At 37.8% G+C, this 13,461-nt stretch overlaps 1 protein-coding gene across 3 annotated transcripts in view; it reads left to right on the top strand.

The window, feature by feature from the left end:
* BRWD3 (bromodomain and WD repeat domain containing 3) overlaps positions 1–13,461 on the top strand; it is a 55,224-nt gene that overhangs the window by 34,567 nt on the left and 7,196 nt on the right. For 2 of the 3 annotated variants that reach the window (XM_080554326.1, XM_080554328.1), the window contains 18 exons: positions 71–147; positions 1,153–1,330; positions 1,679–1,795; positions 2,008–2,115; positions 2,953–3,077; positions 3,306–3,388; positions 3,916–4,027; positions 4,402–4,463; positions 4,554–4,709; positions 5,388–5,508; positions 6,266–6,391; positions 6,482–6,563; positions 8,425–8,481; positions 9,020–9,160; positions 9,445–9,597; positions 11,504–11,667; positions 12,264–12,361; positions 12,864–13,022. In XM_080554326.1, coding sequence (XP_080410452.1) covers positions 71–147; positions 1,153–1,330; positions 1,679–1,795; positions 2,008–2,115; positions 2,953–3,077; positions 3,306–3,388; positions 3,916–4,027; positions 4,402–4,463; positions 4,554–4,709; positions 5,388–5,508; positions 6,266–6,391; positions 6,482–6,563; positions 8,425–8,481; positions 9,020–9,160; positions 9,445–9,597; positions 11,504–11,667; positions 12,264–12,361; positions 12,864–13,022 — 2,119 coding nt within the window. The remainder of the gene's footprint in view (positions 1–70; positions 148–1,152; positions 1,331–1,678; positions 1,796–2,007; positions 2,116–2,952; positions 3,078–3,305; positions 3,389–3,915; positions 4,028–4,401; positions 4,464–4,553; positions 4,710–5,387; positions 5,509–6,265; positions 6,392–6,481; positions 6,564–8,424; positions 8,482–9,019; positions 9,161–9,444; positions 9,598–11,503; positions 11,668–12,263; positions 12,362–12,863; positions 13,023–13,461) is intronic. The other variant, XM_080554327.1, reaches the window with a different exon arrangement.

Below are 13,461 nucleotides of genomic sequence, written 5' to 3'. Positions count from 1 at the left end.
ACTTGCTTGCAAATAAAAATGATAGATGTTAAGCTTTGACCCAAAATGAAACCTTTTGTTTTTAATACAGGAAGATGAGACGGTTGGCACAAGTGATGCATCTGTGGATGATCCTGTGGCAGCGTGGCAAAGTGAAAGCAGTTCCAGGTAGATTTAGTAGTCGTTTATTTGTTGTATTAGGTGATTATATAATTTAAGTAAGACATTTTATATTATGATACTATGACAGCAAGTTCAGGAAGAAGTGTTAATGACTGGCCTCATAAACATACAAATTTGTTACACCCTATGACAGATTGAACAAATTGCTTAGTACACTTAGGTAGTTTAAAATGGTAACCAACAACATTTGGGGTCTTAGGAACAGACAAATACTTCTATGTATTTGAGTGATTAAGTAATTTTGGAAGCTTTGGTAACAGTACTTAAATACAGCATGAAAAAGTCATACTTTTTGAAGACTGACTGTTTTTCCACTCCTGCTTGAAGCATTTCCATTTTATTTTCCGAAATGAAGAATAATTTTGAAAGATCATTTTATGAAAAAGTCTTTTTTTTTTTTTTTTTTTTTGCTAATAACTGCTTGAAAAATTGATGCCACTTAGTCATATCTAATAGAAATATTGATAGAAATTCATACATACCTTTTGTTCATGTTTTGGTAGGTCTTAATTTTTCTATTGTCAATATGTATTTGTGTACAAGTTCTACAGTCTCTTTTCTTAATGCTGTGCTTTTATGGATGCAAGGGACGTGAGCTAATGGAAATACTGTTTGTGTTATTTGGTTATTAAAGAAGTTAGAAATGTATTTTTAAGAATATCCTGCTTTACTGATTTTTTCATGCGTTCCATGCAGTTCAGTCAGTTCTTATAAAGTCTGTCTATGAGTTGGTGAGATATATAATATTAAAAATAGGTGTCAGCCATAATCCTAGTTTTACCAAGAATTTGCGAAAGATAAAATAACCTGCTGAAATAAAGAAATTACATAGCACTTAGGTATTCTTTAAATTCACAAGAGAATGAAATTTTGCCCTAATCCTGACATCTGTTTCACATAACCAGAAAAGCAGGTTGAAGGATTGGTCCTTTCATTCCGTTGTGTGAAACTGAAGTGCTGTTTTTTCTTACAACTTTATATTATTTGCAGTGATTCATCAAGTGAATATTCAGACTGGACAGCAGATGCTGGAATTAATCTCCAACCTCCAAAGAGACAAACCAGGCAGGCAGCTCGGAAAATCTGTAGTAGTTCTGAAGATGAAAATATGAAGGGAACAAAAGGAATGGAGCAAAAACGAAGGAAACTTAAGCAGCCTAGAAAAAAGGTTGGCATTTTTAATTTTCAAGGGTCTTTTTGACTTCATAAGTTCCCCCCCCCCCCTTTTTTCGAAGTTCTCGTATTTTTCCTAATAATTGTTAAAGAAGACACATAGAATATTTCTATGGAAAGAAACATAATCTCTTTATTTTTGATCTTTTTGATGTTCTGCTATATTGATAATGAACATTTCTCACCACCTGTGATTTAGCTGAGGTTTTTGGAAGGTTTACATTCCAGCACTTGCTTTGCCCTTATATCTAGTTGTTTTAGTTTGTGGTGTATAATTAGACATTTATATACTCTGCCGTAGTAACGGCAGCTTGTACTCTAAATATAATGTAATATATTTTAGAAACCAAGCGGGCTGCTTTCGATGGAAGGTGAACCCAGTGAAGAATGGCTTGCCCCCCAGTGGATCTTGGATACTATACCCCGCCGCTCACCTTTTGTCCCACAAATGGGAGATGAGGTAATAATGACTGTAGCAATATTTAAATTCCCACCTCAGCTGATGAGCTTTTAAAATTATTATTATTATTTATTAGGACAATTAAATCTAACAGTACTTTCAGTGAATCATGCTCAAGATAGGCTGAATTGGGATTTTTTTGGGGGGGGCGGGGGGAACAGAACTATCACTAAAATAAAAAAGCTTATTTTTTATAATTTTTTTTTTTTAAGATCATATACTTTAGGCAAGGCCATGAAGCTTATGTACGGGCAGTAAGGAAAGCAAAAATTTACAGTATTAACATGCAAAAACAACCATGGAACAAAATGGAACTCAGGGTGAGTTAAACGGATACTTCGAAGTGCTGAATGTCTTTGTAGGCATTATCTTACATCATGTTTTTTTCAAAATAAGAGTATTCTAGATCGTTTGGGCACATGTTAGGTTTACAAAGTTCTGTTGTTCTGTTTGAATCACTGAGTCCCATAACGCTGAATGCATGGTGTTTCCCTGTTTTGTGCTTCTTTACTCAGATTCCGTATCAAGCAGAGAGCAAATGTGTGCTAATATTCATATACATATATGCCAGTGGTTCTATTATTGAAAATAATTGCTTTACTGGAAATATACCCAGTTCCTAGTGCTAGATATTGAGTGATTCCAGCTGTAGTCTTCAAAGGCATCCGCAGAATGCCTTTCAAAGGAAAAGGAAATGTTATTTCATGTAGGATAGAGATCTTAACACCTGCTCATGCGGACAGGATGTGATTGTACAAGGCTGTTATTGAATTTCCACTTTAAAAGGAAGAGTTTCCTTTTAGTTCCCCGTATGTTGCTGTGCAAGGGTGAGAGGCTCTGGGTTTCCTCAGGCATAACCTTTGGTGCCGTTAGTGTGATTGAAAGCATAAAGTGATGTGTTCCTTAGAATCTTCTTAAAAAGTTAAATAGGTTGTGGGTATGGTGTATGCAAACGTACCAAGGGAATAAGCATCATTTTCCTTTTTAAGGAGACGGATTTATTTTTAGTTTTGGGTAAAGAAAAATTTTACGGGTGAAATTACCTGGGCTGCAAAGTGGAAACAAATGTTTTTTATTTATAGGTTTGGTACTTTAACGTGCATGTTTCCATTGTTCGCATGTTAAAATAATACTGTTCCATGCTTGTCAATACATAGGAACAAGAATTTGTAAAGACTGTAGGAATCAAATACGAAGTTGGGCCTCCTACACTCTGTTGCTTGAAGCTTGCATTCCTAGATCCGATCACAGGCAAAATGACAGGAGAATCATTTTCCATAAAGTGAGTAACTGAAATTCTGATGATGTTCTTCAAGACATTTTCTTGTGGTTTAGCAGCTTCCCCCTTTTTCTTTTTTCTCTTTCAAGGCATGGTGATGGTGTTAATTCATCATTATGCCAAACCTGAAAAGAAAATGCATGAAATTTTATGTCTGGAGACTGTTTGTATTGTACTTGTGGAACTATGCTTGTGGGTAATAGAAGCAATTTTTTTTTCTGTTTCATGAAGATACCATGATATGCCAGATGTTATTGACTTCCTTGTGCTGCATCAGTTTTATAATGAAGCCAAAGAAAGGAACTGGCAAATAGGTAACTACTTTTTTTTTTTTCTGTTTCATGTTTTGCAACATTTCTACAACTATTTAATAGGCTAAAATTTGATGGTTGTGGTTTGAGTTTGTGTGGACAGCATATATTTTAGACTTGCTGGAATGGGGAAGAGGTTCTTACAACAAATACTGACATTTAGTTATACAATTCTCTTTCAAACATTTATTTCTTAATGTAAAAGAATTTCATGATACTGCATTGTTTTACTTCATGCTAAAGATTATAGAAGATTATAATTATTTTGTAATCAACATAAGAATCTTATATTTATTACTCTCTGATACTCCTTTAATGCTGCTGCAGTCTGACTTTGCAGTCAGACTGTGTATTTGTGATTTGTGATGATACTTGTAAGATGATGTACATTGTATTCATAACATGATGCAAAAGCGCTGCCACACGTTATCATGGTGATCACTGGAAACTTTATTTGATGTTTGCTACAAGTCCTACAGCAGAAAAAGCGAAATGAGAAATTTTGCTCAGTGCAGTCTTTTTCATTACAGGGGATAGATTTCGCAGTATAATAGACGACGCTTGGTGGTTTGGAACTGTGGAGAGTCAGCAGCCTTTCCAGGCGGAATATCCTGATAGTTCCTTCCAGTGCTACAGTGTTCAGTAAGTACTTACATAGCTGCAATGTTTCGGGCGTGTTGACATATTCAGGGTCTCGTAGGTGTTTACACACAACTTGAAAGCGTACCTCAAGAACAAGGGTCCTTTTTTCCATTTAAAAATATAAGACGTTATTTATTTATGACCTTATTCCTAAAACAACACCTTTAGCCTAAACAGCCGTACAGTGAATGCATAGAAGATAGAAGAGAAAAATGAGTTTGAATCCAGCTAGTGATATGTCTTTTTTCTAATAGACGTGACCTTTTTGTTTTAAGACCCTTAGAGGAAAAATACGTATCATTATATTTAGCCAGATGAAAAAGTAAGTGCTCAAATTTATGTATTTGAATGGATTATATTTTAATTTTTAAAAGCTGGGACAACAACGAAAGAGAGAGGATGAGCCCATGGGACATGGAGCCAATTCCAGAAGGAAGTAAGTGTGTTTTGAATTCATGTCAATACGTAAAGTAAATAGCTGTGGATCACTGCTAGTACTTACCGTTGTTGAATTCTTCATATTTAGCTGCTTATCCAGAGGAGGTTGGTGCTGGAGTCCCTGTGACTCCAGATGAGCTGACAGCTCTTCTCTACAAACCCCAGGAAGGAGAATGGGGGGCCCATTCCAGAGATGAAGAATGTGAACGAGTAATTCGGGGGATTGAGCAACTTCTTTCCCTTGGTATGTTTGGAGAGAAAAGGTGGAAGTATTAAGAATATCGGCACGGTGGCACATGACTGAGGGGTAGATAGGGTGGAGTATTGGGAGGTTGTTGAAAATTACACAACTAAATAATTGAAAAGAGCCTTTTAAATTTCATGTGGTGCCCTTTTCAGTTGTGCTTTCCTGTTTCTGGGGCTTCACCTGTTCCTTTCAAGTTGATGGGGATTCTGAGTGGCTTACATATAAATATACAAGAGTAAAACAGAATTAATCTGCCAGAAAATCAACTGACAAATTCTTACCAACAAATACCTTGTAACTAGTTTCAGAATGTAGCTGTTCAATAGCACAGATGATCTAAATTCTGTCCCATACATAAGACTCTTCTGCATTCTTAGTTTATGTTGCTTGTTGTAGTATTCCTGTTTTACATGCATAAGCCATGTTACATTTCAGCAGTACGGTTGGCTGCTGGCATGGAAGTCTCAGATGTGATACTTACACTTGAAAAAACAATTTTTGTTTAATTAACAGACGGTACAAGAGGTACAATCCTATCCATTGGATGTATCCAGCCGTAGACCTGTATTGCTTTTGCTGAATTCTTAGAAAGGAAACACGGAAACTATTATAATTATAACTTTCCTTCTGGTATCATCTGAGGCATCTGAATGATTTTGGTCTTTTGTTTTTCAGACATTTCTAATCCCTTTGCTGTTCCAGTGGACCTTAGTGCCTATCCCATGTATTGCACTGTAGTTGCTTATCCAACGGACCTCACCACAATCAGGAGGAGACTTGAAAACAGGTTTTATAGGTTGGTTTGGTTTTTATGTGTTTGTAATGTACATTTACTGTAGTCTATTTGAGGAAAATGTTTAGCTGAATAACATGTAATGCCACTTAGGCAACATATTTCTTTGGTTAACCAAGAGCGTAAGGTGAGATTCTATTTGGCTTTGTACAAAGCAAGTCTTGCAATATAATAAGGTCTTTTGTGCACATAATTAAGGCAAAAGCTGGTATATCTGGATCTGGAGGGTTGTGTTTTTTGTTTTTTTTTTTTTTTTTTTTTTTTAACATACAGAGTCTTAGTCCCTGGATGGCACTGTAGGCAGAGCGTGTTTGATTTGTATCTCTGCTGCCTTTGAACCAGATACTTCGGTTGTACTGTAGCTGTTAGACATGGGCTAAATAGTGCTGTAAACTGGAAGTTTCAGTTTTTCAGGTTAACTTGGGGATAAATAATATCTTTTCCTATCCTGCTCTTTTTTCCCTCTGGGGATCGCTTTATCTGCAAGGCTTTCTCCAAGTGGGAAGAGCCAGCAGTTGTCTTCTGTAGGTTTGTTTTCTCTTTCTATTCATTGCTGATTTGAAGAGGGACTTTTTTCCTCCACAAAACTATGGCACACTGGGGTAGTAAGCAGTGTGTGAACAGAAACCACTTACCTCTGCCCCTGGCAACCTGTTCCCCACGTACTTGGGTTACCTAATTCCTTTTTTTACTTTTAAACTCAGAAGGCAAATAATGTACACCTTCTTCTCCATCCCTTTCTGTTTTTTTTTTTTTTTAGGAGAATCTCTGCACTGATGTGGGAGGTACGCTACATTGAACATAATGCCAGGACTTTCAATGAGCCAGACAGTCCTATAGTCAAAGCAGCCAAAATCGTAACAGATGTCTTACTTCGCTTCATTGGGTAGGCACGGTTTTCTTACTTCACAGATCTGACATCTTGAGTCTCTGAGAAATTTGGTTATGTGTTTTGACTTTTGTTACTGCTCTGCAGGGATCAGAGTTGTACGGACATATTAGAAATATATAATAAGGTGAAAGCAGAAGACCTGAGCAGTACTGATGAAGAGGAGGAGGTAAGACCATTGAGTGTGACCATGAGAACTTGCCTTTTTAAATTCAGTACCCAGAAGAAGTTTGAGAAGTTTTTTGCTGAGTTTTTATTTTATGGGTAGTTGCTTTATATTTTTGAGATAAGCCTGTTTAGGCCATTTGATCGCTCACCTAGGGCAAAAAGCTCCCTTCAGTAGGTAGGAATGATTCTTGGAGCTTCCTGTCTTTAATCTTCTCTCCGTACGTTATATTTTGTTGTGTGAGGAAGTATTAGTAAGCGGGGGGAGTATGAGCTGGAGCTATTATTCAGTCTGATGAACTAGAAGGACGAGTTCTCCTGTTGTCAGGGAAGAAGCAGACCTGGTTTTCTTCTGTAATTCTCTATCATTTTCCATTGGTTGTACAGAGGAGTGAAATAACAGGTAGAAAACAGGTTAGATATCACTTCCCCTTAACTTCTTCTCTCTCCTTACTCTTAATCCCCTTAAATATAGTTTGTAAAGACGTTGAAGTGTGATGTAGTTTCTGTTGCAAAGCAGTGATCTCTTATAACCCAAATTGCTTAGGTGTTTTTTATTGTTTTTTTTTTTCAATGTTGCTTTCTAATACATGAACTAGTGTAAGATGTAGTTATGAGGTTTCTTTGCTCCTCCAATCTTCTGACATTTTCCATTATTGCAGTTTTGAAATATTAAAGTTAAGTCTGATGCTGGTCGAATACCGACATGCTTGTGACCAGTGCTATTACCTTGGATTTGTACTGAAACTTAAAATCTTGAGTATAATGCTTGGTGTCAGTGAGCAGTCCTTAGATGTTCCTGGATACTGTGCTGCACACTGACCACCAGATTTAGGATCAAGAGGAAACTTTAGCCTTAGCCAGACTGGCTGAAACCATTGAATTTTTTTTTTTCTGGACTGGTAGGGAGCTTCACTGGGCAGTCGCCGGGAACGCGTAGTTATTAAATACCCTTATATGCAAAGGCATAATATCAGTGCCTCCGGTATCTTTAGCTCTTTCTGAGATGCATCGTTATGGTAGCTTTTGCATTTTACAGAAGTCTTAAATGTACTTCAGATGGTTTGCGATGGTTTAAGTGGCAGAGTAACTGCTGGCTCTGAAATAGGCCTGTATGGCTTGGTGTCTGGATTTTGGCAGCATAGGAATGGCATCGTCATGTTGGGATCCAGTGCATTTATCTTCTTTCCTGTTCTTTCTGATGTACTGTGTACTGTGAAGTAAGTTGTTTTCTTTTTTTATTTTCTACTTATGCTTCCTTCTTCTTTGTTCTGTTATAAAACTTATCCTTTGTGTGGCCAAATGTAAGGAAATGTGTTTTAAAAGAAGAAACTACTGTGAGATTCCTCTGTAGGAGCTCTTAAGCAACTGATTCTCCCCTCAGAATAATTAATTTTTAATTAGTGGTAGAAAGTTGTGTACAAAGGAGTTGTTTCATTTCTGGATCCAGATTCTGAAAAGAATATTATATACGCTTAATGTAAGTCAGAGACTACCTGAAGTCTGAATAAACTCAGTACAGTTGCTCATGGCATGAACATTTAGGAAGAGGTATACAGCTGTGCGTGACCGGGAATTAACTGATTCTCAAGGACTGAAAATAAGCCATTAATATTTCTCAGATGCTTGTATGTAATTTCTGTGGAAGCAAACTTAGAAAAGAGATGGAGCAGCTTATCTATCTTTTTTTTTCCCTGAAGTTATATAAATTTGAGTTTGAAACTAGTTTCTGTTTTGCTCGAAATATTCTTTTAACTTGAGTAGTTTATAATTGTGCTTGCTGTTGTTGTTTTTAAGACTGTTTCCATTGCTGTGTGTGTATACAGGCATGCATGCGTGTGTGTAATCATTACCTTTTCCTTTAGGTGGCAGAAGTAGATGTAGATTCAGATGCTCCAGGAACTTCCTCTGGGAAAAGACGAGTGAGTAAATATTTCTGGTTGGTTTAGCTTATGAGACAGAGAGACTGGGTACTGAAACACTCATTTGGGTCTGGAACATGTTAGATTTGTCATAGCCTATAGTCTGCAGTGTTAACCATGTGAATTCAGTTGTGTATATGTGTAAGTGTTGGCAGACTAAGGATGCTGCTGTGCAGGTGAATTTAATTGCTGAAGAATCTTTTTGTTCGATTGATTTGAAAGATATCAAGAACAAATCTGATTTGCTATCAAATTTGGGGGAAAACTGACAAAAGTAGCTAGCCTGGATCTGAAATATTGCATACTTCATGTGGGTTTGAGTAATTATATATTACCAGAAAAGGCATATTTCTGCAATTTGCATGCTGCATATCATTGTGCCTTCAGCTGTTTTAACCTTATTGCAGTTCTGTTTTTAGTTGTGGAAATCTGCTTCAAATCAGAACACTAGTAAATTTACACTAGTAAATTAATATGAACTTAAAGTGAAAAATCTGAATATTCTGAAAGATGATGAAATACATCCGTTCCCTTGCAGGTAAGACGACGAATAAAAAGACAGCCCACGAAAGCAAGTCCTGATGCTTGGAAAGAGCAATGCAAACAGTTGTTAAACTTGATTTATGAAAGAGAGGACTCTGAGCCATTTAGACAGCCGGTTGATCTCTTCTCCTATCCTGTGAGTACAACTTCTGTACTCACAATTTTAAAATCTAATGTTCATCCTTTGACAAAGTTCTGTGCTGGACATGTTTCTAACCTTCCCATTTCTGAACTGGAATGGACCATGTTCAGTGCAATGATGTTTTCAGAGAATTATCTACAGTAACTCTCGAATCTCTGTCCTAGATGGAAATAATTAGTTAAGAGCTGCTGTTGTGGATGATATCATAGACGTTTTCATGATCAGCCTCAGGTGTTGTTATCATCAGTCTTTATTATTTTTTTTGCATGCTCTTACAGGATTATCGAGATATTGTTGACACTCCTATGGATTTCAGCACTGTGAAAGAAACCTTGGAAGCAGGAAACTACACTAGTCCGTTGGAATTTTACAAAGATATTCGCTTAATATTCTGCAACTCTAAAGCTTACACTCCCAATAAAAAGTCTCGAGTAAGTCGTACGTTTTAATTTCTTCTTTATAAAGACCATGGCCCTGTGTATTAAATCAGATGCTTTAGTGGTAACAAAATCACATCTCCAAAAGACACCATCTAGCGTAGATAAGAATGTTGTTTAAAAAATTGCCTGTAATTTTTATGTAGAAATAGAAGCATTTATGAACTATTACGAATAAAATACATACCAATTGGGATTAGATTGCGCTGCCTTTACTTAGAGCTTAAATTTCACAGACACGTTAAATCCTATGTGTTATTATATGTGGCACCTAACATGGTGATACAAAATGTTTTATTCTAGCCACTGTCTATCAGCAGAAAGAGCAGAGTGTGGTGGGGAGAGCTTTCAGTGCAAGTGTAAATGGCGCTAGATGGAGGCAATGGGAGGTAGCGCGGCATTTTTCATCTCGTGAGGAGCAGTACTCCTTGCTCACCAGCAGAATAATAGCTACTGTGCCCTGTGAAAGCAGGGTGATGACAGTAAGCTTGAAGTAGGGTGATGCTCTGGGAGAGGGGAGCTCCAGATAAGTGTGAGCGGGTCTGAGAGAAAGCACAAAGCTGCTGTTACCAAAGGTGGGTTCAACTGTTCTGGTGTTGTATAAAGGACAAAAGGTGGGCTGGGGTAAGCTCTGAGGATGAAGACCAATAACTTTTGCTTGCTTTAACAGAGAGAAAGGTAGTAGAGCATTGCAAGAAGACAGGTGATTTGAGAGTGGGTTTTGTATGCCTGACATCCGAGTATACTTGGTAGTGAGTTATTTACTGCTGTGCGCTCCCTGGGAACTTCCCTGTGTATTTATAACTGAACAGCTGATGAGTCAACTCGCAAATTACTTTAATAGAGTGGCCCGTCAATATCCATTTGCTTAAATACTGCGAAGAGCCTCAGTGGGATGATCTTTGCGGGAGGGCTGGGGCACACAGCTGGGCCTTCTGCCACAGTGGGTTCATCTACTGCCAAATGCCTGTCCGCATCCTGAGGTTTTCTAGCCTTGTTTACCACCTTTGCAACAACATCCCAAATGGAGGCAAGAAGGGCAGAATACCACATACCAAAGCTAAAGAGTCATTGCTGCAACGTAAGGGTGAGGGAACAGGAATTAAGATGTATGCATGGAAAGAAAACCGTTATCAAAGAGGTTTTGTATTCAGAAGGACTGCAAGAAATGGGAAGAGGTCTAAGGTGGTGATAATGTCTTCTTGATCTTGATGGTGTTTACACAACTTCCTAAGACTGGATGCAGCAGAAGGGTATGGATGTGAGGAAGAAATTAAAAACTCTGTTTTATATATGCTGAGTTTAAACTATTAGTTTGTCATAAGCATAAAACATTTGAAGTAAAATCTTGAACAGAATAGTCCAAAATACAGAGAGAGCCATAAGTGCATTTGTGAATGAGGGTAGTCGGAGGTGAGGCCCAGAAAGAGGGCGAGGAAATGGCTTAAGGACATCTGGCTTCTAGAAAGTGGGACATTTCAGCTGTTGTCTCCGTGCAGCTCTATAGGGATGAGTGTAAGGACTCATCACTAGGGAATTATAGCAAAAAACAAAGATGAGTTGACAGTGAAGTTCAATTGTTCTTTCCCTTGGTACTTCAACTTAACTTGTGAAGTGCCTCCGTGCTTTGTGGAGATTAAAAAAGGAGGGATATTTCAGTAATCAAAATATCAATTTTCCTTTAACCTTGTAAATATTTTGTACTGTAAATAATTAACACACTTTCTGTCATAAGAATGAACATGCATTTTGAAAGGAAGTTATCTGTAAAGAGTTGAATGTCACCATGAATTTTTCTTCTGCACTACAAAGATTAAGTCTCTGCAGTTTTGTGATGGTTTTCTGCTGATCTTCCAGATAGCCAAGCTTTAATAATTGTGGCCATGCTTTCTCGTTCCAGATATACAGCATGACACTTCGACTATCTGCCTTATTTGAAAATCATATGAAAAATATCATCTCTGAGTACAAGTCAGCAATGCAATGTCAGAAGAGGAAAAGGCCACGGTACCGAAAACGGCTAAGAAGCAGTAGCAGTTCACCATCAACTAGCAGAGCATCTAGGTAACATAATGATAGTAAAATGTGCCATCGGTGTCATTTGAGATATGTCAAGACAGTGGTAGGCAGACCTTTGCGAATAAGCAGTCAGTTAATGGTATTGCTCATTTCCTGACACTGTTGCTCTTTTGGGTGGTAAATGTATGAGCTCAAATCCCATCAAAACTCACTTTGTAGTTTGGGCTTAATTCTGGTAAGTGAAAGGCTGTATAATTAGAAGTATTCCCTCCGGATAAAATGAAAAAGCAAGTTTCTTTTGCCTTTGTTTAGTAATGGTTGAAAAAGTGCTGTGTAACACTTTTCTGAATTCTGTATGATACGTTATCTGTGTAAACTGAGTAGTTCAGCTTTAAAAGGTGAGGTTAAAAGACCTCACATGCCTTGTTCTTGAAAACTCAAATGCCTTTATCAAACAAAATGATATTGTCACTGTTTTTAGTGTTACTACTTCAGTACAGGCACTGAGGAAACAGAAATCATTTGTGTTACAAGTCTGCTGCAAAAAAAAAAACACCAAGGCACTGCAGGGGAAAATGTTTTTGTGTTTGGGTCCTTCGGTACTAACAGTTTTATCTTTCTGGGATGTTTTGTGTCGTCAGTCCAAAAGGGAAACAGAAGCAAATGAAGATTCAACCTAAAACCAACCAGAATACCTCACTGCCTTTGACTAGGACTAGCTCTTCAGTTTCATCTCACGGTGAGGAGGAATTTTCTAATATGCATCCTTTCTTTTGTAGCAACTTCTCTGTGCAGAGTGACAAAAAAGCTGGTGCATATTTAATGTTCAGTTTAAATCTTATAAGACACATGCAAAACCTACTCGTTGAACAAGCAAGATCATGTAAATATGTGGTCTGTAGCTCCTGTTAGCAGAACACGGCCCTCCATCTGTTGATAAGTTATTGGTAGGGTGCAGAAAATAGGGAAACTTGCTAAGAATGAACCTAATGGCAAGAGTCTGGAATTCCTGCACACGGGCTTCCCTCATACAGAAACTACAAATACGTTAAGTTTACTTTGGATTACACCCTGGATGAGTCTGTCTCTTCATGACTGGAGAGGCAACTTGGTGAAACTAACCTCCTGACTTTCAGGCCACTGACTCAGGTGATACCAAACCTCCCCAAAATGCCTTACATTTCAAAGTACAAATAGAGAACAAAAGATACTCTGTCGAGTTAGTGGTGTCCCATCTTAAGTTTCAGATACAACAGAGGAGCCTTTGGGTTCAGCCACCGGTGAAGAGTTGGAAGGTCAGCCATCCTCCTCGGGCTCAAATGCACAGAACCGAAGTGGAAATACCATCGATCCAGGGAAAAGTAGACCAATCAGAAGTAAATTGACACCAGTGAAACAAGGTGGGAAATAAGTATTCTGCTCTTTGGATGACTGGTTTCACTAGAAATGGAAGGTGCTGCTTCTGGCTGATTCTTATGTTTTTCTTGCCAGGGTCTAACGTTATACTATAGCCCCAAGCCACACTGAAACTGTTTGCCACAGATTCCACAGAAATTCCCTGGCCTTTTGACAACGCATGTTTGTTAGGAAATAAGCACTACTTGCAGTGTGTTGTTTTAATGTGCATTTTTGGGTTTGAAGTAGATTTTGGAGGTGTTTGTCTTGACACGCTTGGTAGGATTTGTCTGGCTAAATGTTAGATGTCTGTGTCTAAGCAAATCACTCTGGTCTCCTGTTTTTGGATGGATTTGCATTGGACTATTAGTCAAGAGAGTCAAGCAGTCCATGCTTCAGGATAAGATGAACAGTGTTTACTTCTGTTCTGATAAATTTTCATCT

Source organism: Anser brachyrhynchus (assembly GCF_964034855.1).
Source record: "Anser brachyrhynchus genome assembly, chromosome: 13".
NCBI lineage: Eukaryota > Metazoa > Chordata > Aves > Anseriformes > Anatidae > Anser > Anser brachyrhynchus.
This window is presented reverse-complemented; position numbering and strand designations above follow the sequence as displayed.